Genomic DNA, 21921 nt, shown 5'->3' with positions numbered 1-21921 from the left:
TCGTCTGCTGTTTACACTCTACTACACACATACGTCATGTAATTAAATCTCCTTGAAAAACATTTTGCACGCAGAAAGTTCAATCCAGCAATCTACTAAAACTCAGAAGCGTCCCAAAAAAAACATAGATATAAATTATTTCAACCATGATTCATTCATGATCTGTAGTTAGGACACAACAGACTTAGAAATCCTTGTAAACGTTTTTATATTTAGTTACCAGTTTGAATTTTGTTCTAAAAGAGATGCAAGAAGAATTGACCTCAAATTCACATCTGTGACTTTTATATCTGAAGAATGTAAAAATGCATGTTAAAGCCATTAGTTTTATGTTGGAAAATATTTTTTTATTTTCCAACATTTTCTTTTTTTTCCCCGTTCTTATCCAGACCTGGATTTTATCACAAATCACTTCCACACTTTGTAAAATTGCACCTTGCTCTTATACCTTTCTTAGAGGCAGCTCTGCAGACTAAAACAGCAGAAATGTACCTTTAGTGTCTCACATGCCGTCATTAAAAAAAATATATATATACATATATATATTTGTCTTGTTATAAGACAAGAGAAATGTTAAATCATCAATTCACCTCCTTGGGTGCGAGCAGGCAGGTGTGAGGAATCTTCCCCCACTCCTCATCATCGGGAACCAGTTTGTCGTCCACCAGTCTGAAGATGCAGTTGGTTTCCACAATGCCACTCTCAAAGCGCTCATCCTCCTCTGGTGGACCTGCCGCTGTGGGACAGTTAGAGATAAAAACAAAATACAAATGAGTAATCAAGTGATTTAAAAAGAAACATTTGGTATTAATGCTTCTGTCTGAAGTCTTACATTTATAAGACATCTGTCCTCCCAGGACTGTCCAGAACTGCTGCGCATCAGAACCCTGTGCGTTAACACCTTCCTCGATGGTTTGCACCTGACTCGCCCTGCAGCCCATGTCCTTATGAGTCTGGATGAACGTGGCTAAGTCTGTTGCCTACGCACAGACACAAACAAACCCCCAAAAAAACGTCAGAAGATGATGTGAGAAAGTCTTTCTGAACTTAAAAACAAACCAGATAAATACGAAAAGATGTGGGTGACTGTAGCTAAACATAATGTGGTGAAAATGCCGTTGATCACCAGGAAAAACACAAATGAAAGTGTTCATAAGAGGGAATGAATAAAGTGGATCTACGTTCATCAGCTGATGCTCAGCTCTGATGTTTTTTCCCCATGGCCGTTCTGATTAGTAATTAAACCCGACTGCAATCACATTTCTGTGTGAACTGTTTACGACTCCAAAGCGACCCGTAGAACAACAACGTTGACACCACAGAGCAGCGCACTGCTTACGAAAGTAACAATGGAAACCGCTGTTTATTGATCAGTTTTAAAGTTTATACAGCAAGAAGAACCAACAGGGTCGTCACAAAATCATAACACAAAGGAAGCCAGTAAAAAAGAAAGCACAACTAATAGCAACAACTTCTTCTGGAGCATTGACTGCAACTTCTGCAGGGATGTCTGCTTGGATGCTTAGTCAGAACCAAGAATGGTGGGGTTGTGATGCGAGACATCTTTCATAATCATAATTTTCAGCCATTGTTTACGTCCAGATTAACCACATCTGCCCTTTTGGTGCAGAATTATGATGCATGTCTCACATCAATGACCTAACAGCTGAATAAAATGCGACATGACTGTTCAGACTGCAGATGCTTTGAAAACAATGGGACATGTTGTCGAATCAGCAAAGACTGGATTTTTTGGGGTTAAACGATCGGGTCACATTTGTTTACTGTTAGAACGCAATCAAAGTGTCAATGTGAAGAATGGAATGAAGATGAGGGGCACTGATTAATAATTTTTGTCTAAATATGAGAATTGCAGCAGTACTTCCAACCAACAAAGCAGAGCAACAATACTCACTTTAGCTTTTTCAATCACATTTGAGAACTCTCCTATCCAGACAAAGCAGTGCTCCGGTGTGACAAGCACAAAACTGTCCCCACTGTTCAACGACGAGGCTCTGGGCTCCACTAATCTGGTCTGAACATGGCGACGACCTACAGACGACACAATCGACATTATCAATACATTTTTACACTTACAAAATGAATCCTGGAGTAATTTTAATCTCCTGATGTTCAAATATTGGGTTTTTTTTTGCAATAGTACATGTAATGGATTTAAAGTGCAGCAGATAGAGATGAAAGTTATAGTTAATGAGTTCATCTAAAGTTGATTGATCTTATCGATCCACTGATTAATTGATGCAAACGTTTTCTTGTGTAGCGAAAGGGCTGACCATGTTTTAAATAAAGTGCAAACGTTTTTCATAATATGCTGAATAAAGAAAAAACATTACATTTTAACACTTTGCATCAGAAGTATTAAATACACAGAATAAACTGAAAATGTTGGTTTTCTCACATGATTAATCTGCATGAAGTTCACTAACTCACGACAGCCCTCAAAAATCGTTTTTTTTCTGTCGTCACATCCTCGCTTTAGTAGCAAATCAGTAATTTCTAGTTGAGAAGCTGACCCCGCTTCGTCATGCAGCGCGGCTGAAGGTGAAACGAAAGATTTATATTTCAAAACAGAACCGCATAAAATGCATTTTGCGTCCCACTCCGGACTCAGTTTGGATCTTTTCCCCCTTTCCGTTCTGTTACGGCCGCCATCTTTAATTCTGCGCCAAAAGGCTTCGCTTAAGGATGACCAGGGGCGCCCTCTGCTGGATGGCGGTCAAACTGCAACACTAATGCAGGTCTAAGTGGATTTCAATAGTTCATAGATTGGAACTAGTTTTAGTCTAAAAAACTATTAATCGTCAGTTTTCTTAGTCCTCAGTAGCACAAAATGTTTTGCAGGTAACCAGAGCTTTTACCTTTAACCTGGATCAGCATGAGGTTCTTGAACGGCACTGCGCTGTTGTTGGAGGTCTGTTCTGAGATGTTGACGTTACGCAGACTCACACTGCTGAAGTTTTCTTTGCTGGCAAGACCTGCCAGAGCGGCCTCGGAGTAATCTGAGTTTTTATTTACTGAAGGAATGGAAAAAAAGTGCTTTATTAAAATTAAAATCTACAAAGTGGTTCAATAAATTTAACAAGATCCCAAGTGTAAACACTACTTTGAAAATGAGTCAGAGGTGTTTTTGTACTAATTTATGGTGTTTAAAAAAAGGCCTAGCTGTGTAAGCTTTCAAAATGCCTCACATATCCCACTGGGATTTTTTTTTTTTTTTTTTTTACCTCAAACAGCAAACACAGTGAGTCATTTCTAACTCTTTCTTCTTCCTAAACTCACAGATATACCATAAGGTGCTGCAATCCTTACACTCACTCTTCTCAGCCTTCATCCTCTTGCTCTCCAGCTGTGCCACATTCAGTCTCTCCTCTGTGTATTCGTGCCGTATGTCCTCTCTAGCTGCCAGCATTTTAAGAGGATTTCTTGAAGCCTGAACGTTCCTGGATGGTCGGACAGATCGCTTATGCTGCACCATGGCTGAGGCCAGCCTGCGTAGGAGGGAAAACAGCCACAGAACATGATGGAAAAGACAAAATGAGAATTAAAACACAAAATCTGACCAATGTTTTTATCTAGTTTCCAGAGAAAATATCTTTGCACGCTTGAAATAAGACAAAACTAACTTGGAAGTAACTTTTGAGCAAGATTTACGAGCTTGTTTTAAGTCAATAATTCCTCAATATTGTTCGAAAAACTTTATAGTTCCACTTGCAGATTATTTTACTTATAAAATGGGGAAAATCTCTTGTTATAGGTGAAATAATCTGCTAGTGGAACCAGTACTTTTTCAATAATATTAAGAAATCATTCATTCTACTTAGTTTTGTGCAAAAATGTTTGTGTTTTTGCAATGAGATTGTTATTTTAATAAACATATTTTAAGACAGTCGTCTGTACTGGAATGAAAAGAAGTTTATTGTGTTTTCATACGTTGGACCGTGAGAACCAAAGATGCTGTCAAAGTCTTCGCTGATCTCGATCCTTGTGGGCATGCGAGGAAATTCTGCAACGCGTTTGTAGAACTTGGAGAAAATCTCATCGTCCAGCTTCATCACCTCCTTCACCGCCTTCTCCGTCACTGTAATGGTGGTTTCCTGCAAACCTGCCACTGATGAAGACAGTCAACATTAGGACTTAATGTACATAATAGAAAACACACCTATAATGGATAGTAAATAAAAAGAAGAGATTCGCCATCATAAATACTGTATTAAGCTTGCGTTTAGCTGCATACCTTTGCTATTAATTCGTCCCAAAAAGCTCTCCAGCTTGTCCAGCTTCTTATCTGACTCCATTTCTGGCCTGGCCTCAATTTCTGAAAATAAAATAATTATATTCTGACACAGCAGCAACCTCAATGGAAGTGGATTGGTATCTTTTTAGCCTTTTCACAACTGAGACCTTGTAAAGCTAAAAGTGTTTATGTCTAAAACCAGTCTTATCTGGTTTTATACTTTAGCATATATTTTTATTTAATTTTCCTGCTGGTTGTTGTTTCTATGTTTTTTGGTTTCAGTGTTTGCTCAGCTCTGATTGTTTTGTGGTTTTTAACTTTATTTTTTCACAGAATATTTAGCTTGAAAGATTTCAGAAGGTAGTCCAGTAGTCTTGTTTGTATATTTTTGCATAACAAGATTGATTTAGCTTTTATCCAGCCGCTTGTTGGCTCTGTATCAGATTTAACATTCTAAAAGGACAGAAATAAGGAGTCATATTTAGATTTTCAGGACACTGAGGATGAAATAGTAGTAATGAATCAGGACTTTTCTCACCCTCCTGTGGTTTGTTGACAGCTGGAGTGCTGCTCTTGAGTTTGGTGGAAACTGGTGACAGAATGGGACTGATAACTGAGGAGGAGGCTGCCAGGCCTGTGGACACAGAGAAAATCACAACATCAGATTACATAACTGCTGAAAGACCGTGAAGAAGAGCGATTTGTTAATTGTGATTTGTTTTGACAGTCAGTCATGTTTTGTTAGCAGATCTTGTTACTTTATGCTTTGATGCTTATGCAACATCTTTGTTTTAAACAAATTTAAAGAATTCAGATTCAAACACCTAAAATTAAATGTCTCCTGCCAAAGTAACTCTTATAAAATCAGGAAAAAAAACCAAATGGTAACTTTAAAAATCCATCTACATAGATATATATGTATTTTTAAGTTTTTAAATCTGTTGTTTATTCTGTCAAAAATTATTTTCCTCTCCAGAGCAGCAGAGTTTTGCACTGACCTTTCTTGACCATTCGCGCAGCAACTGTGTACTGAGTGGAGTCGTTGGCGGCTCCTTTGCCTTTTGTCTTCCAGGCATCCTCACGCGTTGAAATCATCTGTTTCCTCTCTTCGATGGTCATCTGGGCCTCGGTTTCTTCCCCACCCTTCTGCACAGAGATGAGATTGAAAACAAGGAAGCTCATTAGGTTGAAGTGCCTCAGCTTGTACAGAATGGAATAAACTCTGGATGCAGGAGATGTTCCTCGTTTTCAGCTCATTTCCAGTCATCCTGATGAAATCAGCACATAAATCAAATCCATGGAGTGGATAAAATCCTCTATTTACCACTGCTTATAAGATACAACCCTAAAGTGTTACATCATGTTCCAAATAACTTCACTGTAACATCATGTCAGAGCTTCTACTTCCTCCCAACCAATTATTCATGAAGTGACAGCATCAACTCAAGCAGAAACGCAAAGATTAGATCAATCCAAGCATGCAAGGTGCATGATTATCCAGTCCTCTCCATTCTTTCAGAAACAACACTGCCTGCTATTCATGCTGCCGTTACGAACACTGCAAAAAACACAACTTGCCAAGTATTTTTGTTCTACTTTCTGGTGCAAACATCTTAGCACACTTGAAGTAACTAAACTAACTTGAAAGTAACTTTTTAGCAAGAAAAGAGCTTGTTTTAAGTCAATAACTGGTTAATATTAATGCAAAAGTTCTACTTCCACTAGTAGATTTTTCCCCTTAAAACATTTTCCAGTTTTGTAATTGAAATAAACTGCCAGTGCAGGTAGTACAGTTTTTAATCAATATTAAGGATTTACTGGCTTAAAACGAGCTCCAATATCTTGCGGAAAAGTTACTTTGAAGTTAGTTTTATCTAATTTCAAGTGTGCTAAGACATTTGCACTAAAAACTAAACAAATTCCTGTGTTTTTGCAGTGAATCCGTCTCACCAAGGCAAAGAAAATCTTTTGTTTCTCAAGCAAAGAAAGACAGGAGCCCACTTCATGCCATCCATAAGCACTAGTCCTTACCTGACCATGATGGTCAATATATTGGCACTTTTGGCCAAGAGAAATAGTAGGAGAAAAGGTTGAGGAGAAGACAGGCTCCTGAGGATGGAGAGATGGATTGAAAAGTGAAAAAAGGAGAAAATGTAAAAACATCCAAAAGTAATAAGGATGGAAGAAGATGAAGGTTGGATTTAAAAGAGAAAAAGAGAAAGTCAGAAACTAAGAACATGATGCAAAAAGTATAAACTGGAGGTTAGTTTACTTTACTCCAACTGGTAAACTGATATTAGTACTTAGAAAAACATACAATCCGATGACAAAATAAATTGTTTAGCTATTTTAAATAATGTGTTCCTTAAAAAGAGATGTTTTAATGATGGAAACATCGCTGGTATCAACGATATGTCTGCACCCCTGAAAAGTCCCTGAAAGGTGGCAACTTATTAGTTTTAACAGTCACTTTCTGTTATGACATGATTCCCAGTTTTAGCTCTTTGTCTTTTCTCTAACAAGCACATTTGTTGTAGGATTTTACACATTTAGAGTTTGCTTCTTTAAAAAAAAAAAAGAAGAAAAAAGACAAACAATTTCACTGTGACTGTCTGAGTGTGAATCTAGTTTTTTTATTTGAATAATATTTGGGTGGTAAATATTAATGACCAACCGTACTGGAACTCTGGGTTGCTAGGTGACAGGCGAGGCATTTCCGGCGGTTGCTAGGTAACAGCAAAGTGTGACTCAACTGACGTTTTTGAAACATCTTATTTTCAAAACTCCAAAAAGCTTAACTTATTGCAAAAAAACCACCTGGCTGTTTTTTACAAACTTCTGTTGTTTTTGGAACCAGTAGAGACCCAAATGAAAGCACAAAGATGACATAAGTCCTCTTTAAAGTTTACATGAAAAAAGATTGATGCATTTAAACGGTGTGAATATTTTCATGCTGCACAGAATGATGCTGCCAACACCATGCGTAACAGTTGTTAGACCAGAATAGGATCGAAATATCCTTTATTGTTGTTCAGTGGGTAAATCCAGGTGTACCAACAGCAAAGTCGCAGGAAAATGAACGGAAACAAGAAACAAAAGATGGTGAGTCTGTGGTGTTCTTAAAGCCTCACTCTGTCTCTTCTCATCGTGGTCAAACAGATAGTTTTCATTTCTTCAAAAGACATTTGGTGTACCCATGTGGGCGGCTGCTAATTTCAGCCAAGCTGGAAGGTGTCGAATTTTGGAGAAGGGGTTTCTGTCTTTGCTGTTCACACTCCATTTTCTATTTGTATTTGTTCACCATTAGCAGTAGATTTAGCCAGCCACACAAACACAATGTGATTGGACGGCACAGTTACTGCTCCAAGCTGATTGGCTTAGAACTGGTGTGCTGTTGGCAGCGAGTCTTACCCAAAGCTGTTCAGAGCCAGACACTGCAGACTGGTCCTGAGCGACGCCTTCCTCCTGAAAGGGTTAAAACAGAGAAACAACTCAGCTGATGGAAACAAGGTGGGGGGAAAAGGGGCAGCAGTTGTTGGTAAAGAGTTTGCAACTCAGACAGGAGGAGGGGGATTGCCGTGAAAGGCTGAAACAGGACGCTTCTTCCAACAGAATACTAATAGTGAAGCGGGTGAGAAGCGGAAAAGAGGCTCTTTAGAAAGCCTCTATGGTCTGATATTGTTGAAATACTCCAAACCAGTCTGGAAATAGTTTTCTTTGCCCTACTGGTTTGTAAAAATGTGCTTAATCACCAAATGTGCAAAAGAAAAATCATTTAGGAAAAGAAAAAAGGTTGAAAAAGTCACCATAAAAGGAAAAATGTGTGAAATAAAATCTAAAGTTACAATAGAGTTATAATTAAGAAAGGTGAACAGTAAAAAAAAGACCTTTAAAATAAAAAGAGAAATATTAATTATTTCTCTGAACCTTTATTAGATTTATTTCATTTATAACAAAACAATCAGAGCAAGAAATGCAGAACATTTTTTCAATACTTTGTAGAAAATTTATTAAAAAAACATATATCCATACAGATCTGTTACAAGTATCCCGAAACAAAGCATTCTTGTTTGCAGACATGCAGAAACAAAATTAATGGGGCGCTTGACTCTACACCAGCATGTGATTTATCAAAGTTCTGGACAGAATAATTTATCCAAAAGCTTCAATAACTTATTCATTTTGAGTTTTGATTAATTATTTGAACCATTATTTTGCTGAGGAAGGAGGATTTTATAATAAACAATGCAGTTATGTATCCATAGCCATATTTGGGGATTTTTTTCTCTAATCAACAAAGGATTAAAGGTACACATTCACGCTTAAAGACTCATCCAGCTCTGATATTTGTCCAAGTTGCACCTCAGCCATATGTTTTTTAGAGCCGTTAATGAGATTACGAAATAGTTCTGACAGGATGTGTCTACTCTGCACTTTTAAGTGTAGTTCGCACATTTTAATAGGATTTAAGTGAGGCTTTGGTCATTCTCAGTGTCAACCTGCTTTATCTGTCAGTTTTGATGAGCGTTTCTGATCGCTGTACTGTTTGAAAGCTGATTTGGTACCAAGGCTCGACCAGCTAGCGCTTGATTTGCGGCAAAAAGTGTGGAGATAGTCCTAAATTTGGGTAAAGCACCAGTGCAAATGTGACATAAACAACCTAAAACATGATGCAAACTCCATGATTAACAGTAGTTGCAATATTTCAGCTTAGGATAGGTCTATGGGCAATACAAGACATGTTCATTTATGTCTGAATTTTGCATATAACTCAGTTGTTCTAGCCTAAAGCAAGGCGAGAACACAAATCCAAACAAAGTAAAGTAACTGTGATTGTAGTTATTATTAAGCAAACATCTATAATGGTTATGGCCAAACCTTCTTCTGGTTGGTCTCCATCTCCCATTCCTGTTGCTGCTGTTGCTCTGCTGATGCTGCTTTTGCCACTTCCTGTTTCTTGTTGATCCTGTTCTTCCAGTCTTCCTCACCGCTCTTCTTCAGGAGCGCCACCCTAACAATAAACAAAAGATAAGAAGGTTTATACATGTATTTAAGGAATTAATGTTTGTTAATTCTTTTTCCCAAGCAACCAATAATAGGACTGAACAGTCCCATTATTCCGCTGCAATAAAACATTAGTTTATCTTTAGGCGTTTTACAAATTTACCAGAAGCTCCCATAAAGCATCAGAGGTGCTGAAAAGAAATTATTTTTCAAAAGTAACAAACATTTTATTGGTTTCTCAGCTAACAAATCTGGCCTGTATAAAAGGTGTGTGTGTGAGCAGAGCTAATAACGGATGGCTGAAGGGTAAAAGAAAGTGTGTCATTATTATTGCTGCTGCTGCATGAAAAGGCCAGAAATGAGGGCAATCTGAGAAATCTGCTAAAACTCAGAGGGGACGGTCCATCTGCACAGACCTCTGCTGGCTGCCAAGAAAAAGATTATAATAATGCTACAAAAAGATTCTTCAGTGATTTGAAAGAGGTAGAAACTTTACTGTGTAAGAAAACATGTTTAAAACTGTTAAACTCTGAGAAACTAGCAATTTTCTCACCTTTCGGTTTTTTAAAGGGTAATGTTTAAAATTCTTTAATGTCTTTAAGATCCCATTTCCACCCTCTTTATCCAGACTTATTCACTGATATCAGGTCTCTCTTTGTGTCTCTGTTTGCAAGAAGCTTCCCATTAATGAAGGTTTAAACATCACTAAGAAAAATAATAAGTTTATTTCTTCAGCTTAGTAGAAAATCAGATTTGTAATTTGTGTCATTTATAGTTATATTATTAAATTCATATTTCTGCAGAAAATTCATAATACATTTTTTTAAATCAAAAGTTAAACAATATAATCAGAAACGTTGTGGAGAACCCATATTGCTCAGAAATGTTGTCTTTATTTATGCTATCAGATTATATCTGAGTGAGGAATAATCTACTGATTTTCAGTTAGTCATTAGTCTCATGTAGCTAAGGTAAATATCTGTATTTGCTCATTCTTTTTTACATTTATTTATGATATACAACTTTTTATGTCTTTTGATCTGTTACGCAAAAAAAATTTTTTTATAAAAACAAACAAAATCCTATTTATTGAACTAGTTGTCTGGCTCCTATCACCTGTAATTTATTCTAACGTCAACAATCAACAGATTAATATGGTTCACACGTGTCCACATCAAATACGAATCCGGCACAAAACAGTCTGTAGAATCCAGAACTTCAAGAGAAAAGTTGTGCAATTTTTATTTGTATAGTGTCGAATGTGAAAAGATGCTAAATATCATTTGATTTAAGAAGTACTCAGTAAATACAGAGTGAGCTATGATAATGAGCAGTTTAGTAGTTTTATTAATACATTCTGCTACATCCCTCTGTTTGAGGAAATTTATGATCTTGATGTGACCTGAAATAAAAATTAGTTTTATATTTAGGGCTTTCACAAAAACAGTATTTACTGAACAACAAATCATCCAAGAAATTATTGTGATAAGCGATAGTATTGTTATTTTGAGACCATTTTCAACTAATTCAGTCAAATACAAGTAAACTTTAATCTTGTACGAAACACTTAACACTCAACTGGAAGACATTTTAAATATCCAAAATAAAACAAAACACAAAACAAAATCGATACACAACCAAAACCATAAATAACATGTATAACAAAGTCTCTGTAAACAAAATTGCCCTTCAAAAAACGATTGATCTAGGGGTGTGCTGTGGTGGCTCAGGGGTTAAGCACAACCCACATATGGAGGAGGCCTCAGTCCTCAACGTGGCCGTCGCAGGTTCGATTCCCAGCCTGGTGACCTTTGCTGCATGTCTTCCCCCTTCTCTCATTACCATGTTTCCTGTCAATTAACTATCAAATAAAGGCCACTAGAGCCAATAAAACCTTTAAAAAAAAGACTGATCTCATTTTAATTAATCATGAAATTGATTAATTGATTAATTGCTTACTACGACAGGTGCAGATAGAGTACATATAAAGTTAACCAGATGAGTCTCACCTCTCCTTGATGGACATCTGTTTGGTGGACATGCCGTCAGACAGTTGGTCTCCGGGCTCCGTGGGGGACAGCAGGTCTCCAGAATGGACACTGTTCTTGCTGAAGTCCTCGGGATGATCCGGGGTCGCGACCTGAGGCTTGAGAGCCAGGGGGAAGGAGTGAGGCTTAGGGGGCGTCTGAGGCGGCGCCTGAGGTTTTGCCTGAGCAGGATGGGGGGCAACCTGAGGGTACGGCTTCGATAGGGTTTGACCTGGAGGTTTGGGCTGGGGCTGCAGCGAGTGGGTGAAGGGTTTGGGCTGGGTGGGCGGGGCCTGGGAGTGGGACTGCGGCTGGATGTATAACGTTTTGGGTTTGGGAAGAGTCTGAGGGGGCTGGAGGATGCTTTGCTGCTGCTGGCCACTTGAAATATAAGACACAGTCCGGGACGATACCTTAGCTATCAGCGGCTTCAGCGGCCCTGGGTGATCCGGCAAGTCTGCAGGAAAGAGACCACAAGCATGTTTTTGAAATCATGTTGAAATTAAGATTTTAACATGATTATTTTAATAGCAACAAGCAAAAATGTTCTGTTTTGATTTGACATGTAAAGGGACAAAGAAAGAAAACATTTTAGATGGATTGATCAAACCAGATTTCAACCAGTATTATTTTTTTAGTAAAACTAAAATACACCACAGAACGCCACAGGAAATCATTCCTGTCTGCAGCCATCAGATTATTCAATGACCAACCCTGACTGCTCTTAATTCATGTTTTTGGACTGATTTACAGATTTATTTATAAATTAACTAATTTCCATGTGCATTAACGAACATGTTATTTTATTCATTTGTTTGTTTTATATTTAGTCATATTTAAATTGCAATATCACACGTCTGTATTTTTTTAAAATAAATTTATTGCCTTATGATTATTTTTTTATTTACCAATATTTAACACTTTGGATTAAGTAGCTTTCAGCATAAACTATTCTATTCTATTCTATTCTATTCTATTCTATTCTATTCTATTCTATGGCTAAATGACCCAGATATGTTTAACAAAATGTGTTTGTGGTATGATTTCTGAGATTTCTCTGTTTTGGAAATAATTAGTTTAATTTTATCCTATGCTGTTAGTTATGCCATAATTTTTACATTTCTAAAAACATCCGATGTTTTCTGAAAAAAATAAAATTTATTATTTTCAGTTCTGCTGCTGCATTTTCTAAAATTGTTTTGTCCCTTTTCCTTTTCTTGTCTTGTTACAACTTTGTCTTTTAGTCTTTGTTTCCTGTTTGTTGTTGCTTTTTGGCTTTTTATTTTTATTTTCAAAATCATGTCAATATTTTCCTAAGATTGTGTAAAATTACTATATTTTTTTGTTGATTGTCAGAGTTAATAGGAATATGCTTTTATAAACTCTTCTTGCTTTATTGCTTAATAACACTTTGCACCTAATCGCCATTGTAGTAACCAATACAGTCACTTGCGCACAACAATAAACTAATCTCTAGTGCTTTTTTTGATAAAAGAGATTGTTTAATCAGCTACAAGTGTATTAATTACCCTGTGGGGACAAAGTATGAATGCAGTAACTAAATAAATGTCTTAGTTATTAGAATATCTACCTGTTTTTCTGGTTTTTTATTAGCCTTCCTGCCTGGGTTGAAAGGTTTATGGTTTCACCAGAGCGATGAGTAACTGGAGGTTTTTCTAACCTTTTGAAAGGACAGAATAATGGACACCTATGAAGGCCGCCGAGTCACATAGAACCAACAAACAGCAGCTTGTTCTTCTACCTGCTTTATTTAAGTGTTGCCCTGCCCTCTTTCTGTCCTTTCATCTCTTTCTGCTCTGTTTGTGTGCATGGGAAAAGACGAGCCCTGGACACAACCTAGATTAGCAGATAAAAGCAGGTCAGGTCCACTCTGCTGTAGTCTGAGGCGTAAAGTGGTGCAAAGTGGGACCACGGCTCCTTTATGGGTCACGACAGCGCTGGGATTCGATCAGAAATCTGTGGCGCCGTTATGAGGGAAGGGCTTCCCCTTTTCCAGACAAAGAGCTTCACGAGGTACATTCATGGAAAAATATGCTAATTAGATACAGCCTGAAACGCCTCTCTGCATCAGCCAAATCAAACACTCCCAGCTGGGATGTGTTTGTGGGTGTGTGTGTGTGCGTGTGTGTGTGTGTGTTAAGTGTGTGTGTGCAGCCGGCACAAAGCAGTCATGCGTGGGAGTACGCTACAGAAGACAATGAGGATAATAGGAGCAGACCCATTTTGGTGGGCATTTCTGGTTCCAAATTTTTGTTTCTTTTGTCCTCTTATCCTCTTACAGATCTCCATCTTCTTTACTCCTTGTTCTGCTCCATTTCTTTTCAATGAAAGTGAGTGATACCACTTACCTGAGATGCCTCCCTGGCTTCTCTTTGGCTCCCGTTTGGAGGAGCTGTGAGCTGCTCCTCTTCCTCTTTCCTCCTGGGAGTCTGCAGCTCTCCTGCTGGGCGGAGGCTCCGGCTCGCCCCGCCACACAGATGGTTCGGCAGAGTGCTTAGGATGCTGCGGCTGCTCTCCTCTGTCCCTGTCAGAGGAGTGCAGCTTCTCCTGAATGCCGTCTTCCCTGGCTCCTCCCTGCTCTTCCTCTTTCCTGCCTCTCCAGCCCTCCAGCAGCGCCTCCCTCTGCTGTCTGTGGCCCACGGAGGATGAGGGGACACCGGGAGGGGCCCCAGCTTTCTCTGGGCTGTCGGGAAGGAGGGGGCAGGGATCCGGCTGCCCCTCCTTGTGGCCTTGGTGCCCTCTCTGGGTCAGGCAGAAATACAGCGGCGCCCTCTCCTGGTGGACGCTCGCGCTGCCTGTTGGGGCCTGTTGTTGGGCAGGGACGTACGGGATGGCAGTTGATTTCTCTGGATGGAAACCGTCATCGATGCTGCCGCCATCGCCGCTGCTGTGTGGGGACATGGTTACCGTGGTAACGGAGGCTTGCGAAGTGACGGCCGCTGCGGATCGGACCAGGGAGACGGACAGCGGCTCCAGTTTGATTTTCACCTGAAAATGCAGCGATAGACACGTTATAAACTTGGAAAATAGAAATTTTCAATAAAAGGAAAACCAGATGTTTGCATCAGGGCTGGACCAAGCCTTTTTGGGTCCCTAGGCAATTTTCATTCGGGCCCCATCATGCCAAAATGTCAAAACAAGATGGTATCATTCCTAAGCTGCTAGACGTGTGTAAAAAAAATCCCTGTAATTGTTAGCGTCATTTGTAAATTTTTAGTTGTTGACTGCATTGTGTTTGCTTCGTAACTAGAATTTTCTATTTTTGATATGTAAAACACCTTGAACTGCCTTGCTGCAAGATGTGCCATGCAAATGAACTTGATTGATTGATTACTAAATAATATACCGACTTTATTATGGCTGGGTTTTTTCTTTACAACAACAAAAAAAACATATTTGCAGTAAAGAAGTTAACAAGTTTGACATCTACTTTTTACTTTTACTTGCGTAAAAATATGTTGGAATATTTTCATTGGCTAAATACCACAAAAAATAAGAATTTGATAATTATTTGATTAAAATGATTAAGTTTACATTGTTTTCTTCAGTGTTTGGTATAACTGCTTTTAAAAATGTTCTGTTTGGGTGAGACGTTTTTGTATTCACCCACAACCTTCTCACAGTAGTTTACTGGAGTCTTGGCACATTCCTCCAACAGAAATGGTGGAAATGCCCATAAATTCTCTAAAAGTTGACCTTGCAATGCTTATGTAATGAAGTGTGTTATTTTTCTGACAACATCCGGCTAAGGAAGAATTGCGCTTAATATTGCACTTGGACGTAATATTGGGAAATGTCAGTGGTGGGCACTGCTAACTAAAAGCTTAATCATAAACACTAGTTCTAGCGCAACGCACCAACATAGTATTTAGCATAAGGTAATGCTAAAGCGCTGGCTTAAATTCAAATTATAGCTGCTTTTGACAAACCTTAAACATGTATGTCCAACTTTATTCAACTGAAAGTTTACAAAACAGAAAACAGAATTAGCGCTTTAGAATTTGTCAGACAAATTAGTTTACGGGAAGCTAAGTGTACGGAAAGTTCTCAAAGCTCTAAGCAAAAAATTAGCTCCGCTATTAGCATATTAGCTGATTAGCAGAAGTGTGCCCACCACTGGCAAATTCCAATTTCTAAATCAGCATCAGGTACAAAACGTGTTCGTCAGGACATTCCTATGACTAACTAATAATAAAACTGGAATAATCTAGCTTATTTATTGATTTCTTTCCCACATTCAAACATCTCATACTTGTTGTGCAACAAACAAGCATGTCTTGGAAGCAGCTGCAATCAAAAACAACAAAACAGACACCCTAGACCAGTGTTTTTCAACCACTGTTCCGCGGCACACTAGTGTGCCGTGAGTGATCGTCAGGTGTGCCGTGGAAATTATTCAATTTCACTATGGTACCGTATTTTCCGGACTAAAAGCTGCTACTATTTTCCTTAACTTTGAACCATGCGGATTGTAGCCCGCTGTGGCTTTTCTGTGTATTTTTCTTCAACCACCAGGGGGCTGTCTAGCAGGAAGTGAATCATTAGAAGTCAAAATTGTAAATCAAAGAAGAACGTGCTAATTTTCATTTAGAACAAGCACATGCTAGCAGCAGGCACGACGGAGAAAGGTTTTCAAACTCATATCATGCAGCTTTTAAGTTGAGGGTTGTCGATCTGGCACTACAGGAGGGAAACAGAGCCGCTACACTTATAAGCTCGGTGTGAACGAAACCATGGTTTGGCTTTGGAGACGGAGTGCTGCGTCCAGCAGATTTATTAGGACGAGGCATTCTGCTGGGTCCTAATGGAAAACCGAGAGCAGCTTCCAGTTTTTATTTTATTTTATTTTATTAATTGAAGATGCTAGTATGGTGCGCTCTATAGTCCGAAAAATACGGTAATTGGTTTTAAAAGGTGTTTTGAAAATGAATTGTCTGCAAATAATGCCATCTTCGAGTATCTGCTGTAGTAGTAGCAGCGGCGTAATCATGTAATGCTCTTACCACTAGATGGCAGTAGGTACGGAGCATTTTAGATTAAAACGAGAATTAGTGATGCACGAATGTTACAGGTAGCGGTGAGAGCACTGAATCTAGAAAGACTGACGACAGTGATGGAAAAGACAGTGAAGCTCAGCAGTAGTTGGAAAGAACATGAGTCCATTTCCCACAACATATCTGTGTGAAGTGAGCTTCTCAAGTCTGGCTACTATAAAAACTAAAAACGGAGAGAGCCTGAGAGCTGTTGAGGAAGAGCTTTGTCTTTCTTCAATTTCTGCCAGGAAATCAGCTGTTTTCATCCAAACATGCACAGGTTTCACACCAGGTGGGTAAAATATACAGATATTGACATTTTGTACATGCAACTCTTCATATTGTAACAGTGAATATGAAGTGAAATGTTTCCTAAATATTATTGCTTCTTTCAAAATAAGAATTATTTTCTGTATTCCGGCTATAAGATGCTTGTGGATTAGTTTGTAAAACACTTTGAAGTTTTCTACAACTTCTTTAAATTTAACACCACAGTGTTGTGGCACTGTTCAGGGGTATTTTTGAAGTGGATATGTTAAGTGCAATTTGAAATAAGAAATGTAAAATGTGATAAAAATACATTTTTGTGTTTATTTGATTCCTATTCAAGAGACTTTGATAAGAATGACTATATATAGACTATATATTAGACTATATACCCTACAGAGTATCTTTATTTTAGTTGGTGGTGTGCCTCAGGATTTTTTCAATTAAAACAGTGTACCTTGACTCAAAAATGGTTGAAAAACACTGCCCTAGACTGTCCATTACATGCTGCAAGCAACACTTGATATCCACCGTGCTGGAGCTGTTGACATTAAGCCGCTACCATATAAAGCACAAACACGACTCACGAGCAGGACCAGTCAGATCAATACCAAGCCAGAACCAGACATTGACAGCAGAGGGGTCTTACGTGTTCTCCCTGAGGGGCGTCTAAATCCCTGTTACACACCGCAGAGGTTACGGTTTCCTGTGTGGACACCAGTTATTGATCATGACTACAGCATGACGAAGGCAAACTGTTTTTTAAAAAAAGCACCTGACATCCTGTCTGTTATTTTTTTTAGATCGCACAATTTTTCTGTGAAGCTTTGCCATCCTACAGCATTTTTTACATTCACTGCTAACAAGTAAGGATTCTGCATCAGTCAGAGGAGTTGTACTAATATTAAAACTCAATCAAAAACATGATAGACTGTCAATTAGGGCTGGGTGATAAATTCATTTTATTGATTAATCAATTTTTTTGGGATTTTGAAGATTTAATTTTTGGAAAATCTGGATGTTTTTCACCAAAGCGTTCCCTGGTTTCCATAGTGCAGAGGGATGAAGAGCCGCCATCTTGTTTGGAAAGCATTTTTTACTTTTAAGATATTTTTCTGGCTACTTTATACTGCTAACATAATGCCCATATTCTCAGAATTAAACAAAAATTCTCATAGTCTAGTCGTAATACTCTCATTGTACAACTCCTGGAAGGAATGATTGAAATAAAAGCCACTTTTTGAAGACACTTTCTGTCATCTGTAAAGTCCTTTTAGAAAACAATGTACAAAACATTTATTAAAATTGGATCCAATATGAAAAAAGTTGTAGATTTTATTTTAATTTTTCATTGCCCAGCCCTCCTGTGAAGGAAAACATCCTTACCTTTGATATAAAGTATTTTCCTCAACATTTTCAGACAAGTTAATATGTAGTGAAATGGCGGTACCTGCTCCACTTCTCCCTGGGTGATGGGTTGGGTCTGGAAGCGGGCGTTGGCTCTTCGCTGCCGGGTGTCGCCTCGAGAGCCCTCTTCTGCCTTAGCCGTGGTATGTGCGAGGCGGTTAAACAGGGCCATTTTCTCAGACAGACTGAGTGTGGAAAAGTCTGGCTCCTCAGGCAGAAGCTCCTGGCCGTCTCCTGCAGCCTGGCTCTGTTTCTGGAGGGCCTGCGTTTCTGTCTCCTGCTCCTGGGCTGTCGAGCTTGGCTGCGAAGAGGCGTGAATGCTGTGGAAGTGACAGTCATATTTTCAGTATCTGAAAATGAAGTCATTATACATAAAAAAAAATTAAAAATGTGCAGATGACATGTTTATTTATTTGAGGAATATAAATTTTACGTTTACCATGTTGAGTAAAATTTCAAGTTGTTTAATATTTAAAAGTGACATTTAGATTAGGACAGGTCTATGGGTTCTACAAGACACATTCTTTACACTTTTTCCACAAAATCCTTCTAATAAGATTTCATGATCTGTTTTCAGCTCAATTCAGAATGAGCTGTCTTAGTGTCTTAGCTGTCTTGTCACTTTAAATCCAAATAAGCTGCAGCTGACGACACCTCCTCAAACCCAAAGTTTTCACTCGCAGGTGAAAATGGCTGCCAACAATTCTACAACTGTACATTTTTGAAAAGCAATAGTAGAGACTGCTGCACAATCAACGAGAATGCAGCAAATGGTTTCTTGATGGTAAGTGAACAACAAAGCAGTTGTCATTTCAGCAGCCATTGTACGACAAGTACAGCGGTAAACATGCTGGTGCTAGGTAATGGGCTGAGTTTGTTGGGGTTGCTACGTAATGGGCTGGGTTTGTTGGGGTTGCTAGGTGGTGGGCTGGGTTTGTTGGGGTTGCTAGGTAATGGTTTGGGTTTGTTGGGGTTGCTAGGTAATGGGCTGGGTTTGTTGGGTAATGGGCTGGGTTTGTTGGGGTTGCTAGGTGATGGGCACGTCCTGCTGATTTGTAACTTTACATCCGGCAGGTTTTTGAAACTGCTCATTTTCCAGACACCAAAAGATATGAATATTTCTTTTTAAGTGCTTAGAATGTTTATAGAAACAATTGAGACCCAAACATTCAAAATGTGAATTTTGCATAATAAGTTCTCTTTAAGACAACATAATAAAGGCATAATAAATATGAGTAAGCTAAAAATGTGTCAAAAAAGTTTACAAATCAAACAATGTAGATTGCTTGTTTTATGATAAGAATCCTCACACTCTTGTTTATTGTTAAGCAAACCCGACTGCTCCAACTGTTTAAGCTTATCAGACACTACAACAGAAGCATAAGTAGATCAGATTATCATGTAATGCACCTGGATGTTTGCAAGGGTTACAGTAATCTCTGCAGTGGTGAGTAAAACTTTGTAAACAAATCACAAGATACACACACCTATGGCATACGAAGGGTTCGACCTTGGACCTTTTTATCAGCCATAAACAAGCATCTTCACTGATATTTATGATCTGCATATAAAAAACTCTGCAAGTAAAACACTTCTTCATCAACACTTTGTATGGCAATGGCCTGTTGTAGAAACAGTGACAGGTTTTTGCCCTACAGGCAGCGTGAATCAGAGAATCAGCAAATAAAGTAAGTGGAGCTAAAACTGCATATCCTTCATACAACCAGGAGAGGGAGATGAAGACGGATAGATGGCTGCAAAAACAACTTCAGCTTTTTCTTTTCATGATTAACATAATGCTAAGGCTGAATTATTTTAGAATCATTTAGTCTGTTGGACAGAATTTTATAAATTTTAACCTAAATTGAGAGAAGTTGTTCGGTGTCTTTATGTGTCACGCTCACCTGATGCTAGTTACACTGGTGCAGGCTGCCGTAGGGCTGCGGACTTGACTTGGACTTGTGGGGGTTCCTTCTGGCTGTGATGATGTCGTAGCGTCACTAAAAATTTAAGACAAATTTAAATAATGAGGAAAAACAGCAGTACAGTGTCTTTAAATTACAAAATATTAACAATGACTATAAAAGCATGATTTACCTGGAAGCATTGACCACCTCTTTGTTGGTGACAGGTTGTGTGTGCGCACGGTCCTGAACTCTTCTCAGGCGTCGTTCCACGGCGGCGTTTCGTGAGCGAGGTTTGGGAACGCATCCATCTGATGTTTTTTCTAACTCCTGAAACAAAATGTTAGCAAAATATCTACTACTAGCAATACCATTGATCCTATATAAAGTCATGATATAGGCCCTACATAAAATACTGTAAAAAAAATATTAAAACTCCTCATAACTATTGTGAAATAAGACAGATTGTCATTCCTGTGAAGACAAAGTAGTAGTTTATTTTGCGGTTTTACTTTGTTTGATGTTTAAAAATATCTATCTGATATCTACTGCAAGAGAAAAAATTTTAAAAATGCACCCTGAAGAGGGACCGTTTTGCAGCCACACTCATCTTGGCTCTTTCATCCACCTTTTCTTCACGTTCTGAAAAATAAAGACACATTTTAGTTCTAACGCATTTATTTTCTAAAATGACCACAAAATTTATTTTAGACATGAATTAATTTTGTTGTTAATGTGACATCTTAGCCAATGTTTTGCTAGCAGTGGCATCTGCTTAGGTTAGCGCTGTGTGCAAGCTTTTAGCTCCTTGAGGAAATAACCTTACATTTAGTTTTGAGTCATATCATTACATAAACAGTTTGGCATTGTTTGTGCTGTTTTTGTCTTGGGGGACACATGGTCCAATGAATTAACGAATTAACTATGTTGAGACTTTTTTAACAAGACGCGTTCATTCATTTTGCGGTACCATTTTCTAGTACGAACATGTAAGACTGGATGGAAAAGTCTGCCACTGTTAACATCTTTTAATCAATTTGGGCATAAAAAGTTTTTGTGCTGCTAGATAATCATATCTTTACTATCAAACTAGGAAAAATGGCCGATCAGGGTGAAGTGGAAAGCTGTGAAAAGAAAGAATTTAAAAGCATGGCTGCAGGTACCTTCAGCATCTTGTAGTTGTGTTGGGCTAAGACGTGATCTGGAGAAAAACATTAAATATTAGCATTATTGACAATTATTATTATTATCATTATTATTATTATTATTATTATTATTATTATTATCACCAGATGATTACAAATAGACACCTGTCAGATTCCAAACGTTCTGCAGAAGTGATGGGTTGTGTCCGAAACCTCTCTGATGTGCGACTGTCTCCTGGAGTAATGTAACGTCGAGGCCTTCGAGTCTCTCTCTCTCCATCGCCGCTGCTGCTAGCTGGCTCCACATCCGTAGCTGAAAGATCTGCTTTAGCTGTCTCACTTCAGTGGATTGGTAGAAAATGTTTGACGAGAGATACAAAAAGAAAGTGAAACTAGAATAAGAAAATGTTCATCACAGTCAAATTAAGAAAAGCAAAGCCTTATAGCGACAATAAGCACAACGAGGGTGACATGGGAATGCAGTTATGCTTTTTCTTGCATGCCTGGGTTAACAATGGGATTGTTCGTTTTCTTCATCACATGCACACTAGGGAAGATCTCTTTGTTGGTAACCAGTTCAAGGTTGCCATCTGTCCAAGGACTGCTGGAGATAGATTACATTTTACACCTGGGCTTGGCAAAGGATTTGGAAGAAACAGAAGACAAATGGATTACCACAATTAAACATTTGTTGGTAATGTTTATGGGGCCAAGTGGCGTAATGGTTAGGACTGTTACCTCACTGCAAGATTTTAGTCTTAGTTTGGGCAATTTCATGCTAATTTTGTATGTTCCCTCCTTTTTCTCTCCAGCTGCTATGGCTTCATTCAACAAACTGCCATTCTGAGTGTTTGAATA

At 38.5% G+C, this 21921-nt stretch overlaps 1 protein-coding gene across 12 annotated transcripts in view; it reads right to left on the bottom strand.

The window, feature by feature from the left end:
* Positions 1 to 21921, bottom strand: part of svilb (supervillin b) — a 52318-nt gene that overhangs the window by 8460 nt on the left and 21937 nt on the right. For 5 of the 12 annotated variants that reach the window (XM_008433946.2, XM_008433945.3, XM_008433943.2 and 2 more), the window contains 21 exons: positions 21229 to 21402; positions 21082 to 21119; positions 20496 to 20560; positions 20112 to 20248; positions 19919 to 20014; positions 18058 to 18334; positions 17257 to 17313; positions 13656 to 14295; positions 11269 to 11743; positions 9134 to 9266; positions 7667 to 7720; positions 6287 to 6364; positions 5254 to 5401; positions 4794 to 4889; positions 4256 to 4336; positions 3952 to 4129; positions 3331 to 3509; positions 2880 to 3035; positions 1916 to 2052; positions 833 to 980; positions 591 to 736 (listed from right to left, as the gene is read on the bottom strand). In XM_008433946.2, the coding sequence (XP_008432168.1) occupies positions 591 to 736; positions 833 to 980; positions 1916 to 2052; positions 2880 to 3035; positions 3331 to 3509; positions 3952 to 4129; positions 4256 to 4336; positions 4794 to 4889; positions 5254 to 5401; positions 6287 to 6364; positions 7667 to 7720; positions 9134 to 9266; positions 11269 to 11743; positions 13656 to 14295; positions 17257 to 17313; positions 18058 to 18334; positions 19919 to 20014; positions 20112 to 20248; positions 20496 to 20560; positions 21082 to 21119; positions 21229 to 21402 (3493 nt within the window). The remainder of the gene's footprint in view (positions 1 to 590; positions 737 to 832; positions 981 to 1915; positions 2053 to 2879; positions 3036 to 3330; positions 3510 to 3951; positions 4130 to 4255; positions 4337 to 4793; positions 4890 to 5253; positions 5402 to 6286; positions 6365 to 7666; positions 7721 to 9133; positions 9267 to 11268; positions 11744 to 13655; positions 14296 to 17256; positions 17314 to 18057; positions 18335 to 19918; positions 20015 to 20111; positions 20249 to 20495; positions 20561 to 21081; positions 21120 to 21228; positions 21403 to 21921) is intronic. The other 7 variants (XM_081597925.1, XM_081597926.1, XM_008433940.2 and 4 more) reach the window with 7 other exon arrangements.

Source organism: Poecilia reticulata, chromosome 17 (genome assembly GCF_904066995.2).
Source record: "Poecilia reticulata chromosome 17, P_reticulata-male-v2, whole genome shotgun sequence".
Taxonomy (NCBI): domain Eukaryota; kingdom Metazoa; phylum Chordata; class Actinopteri; order Cyprinodontiformes; family Poeciliidae; genus Poecilia; species Poecilia reticulata.
This window is presented reverse-complemented; position numbering and strand designations above follow the sequence as displayed.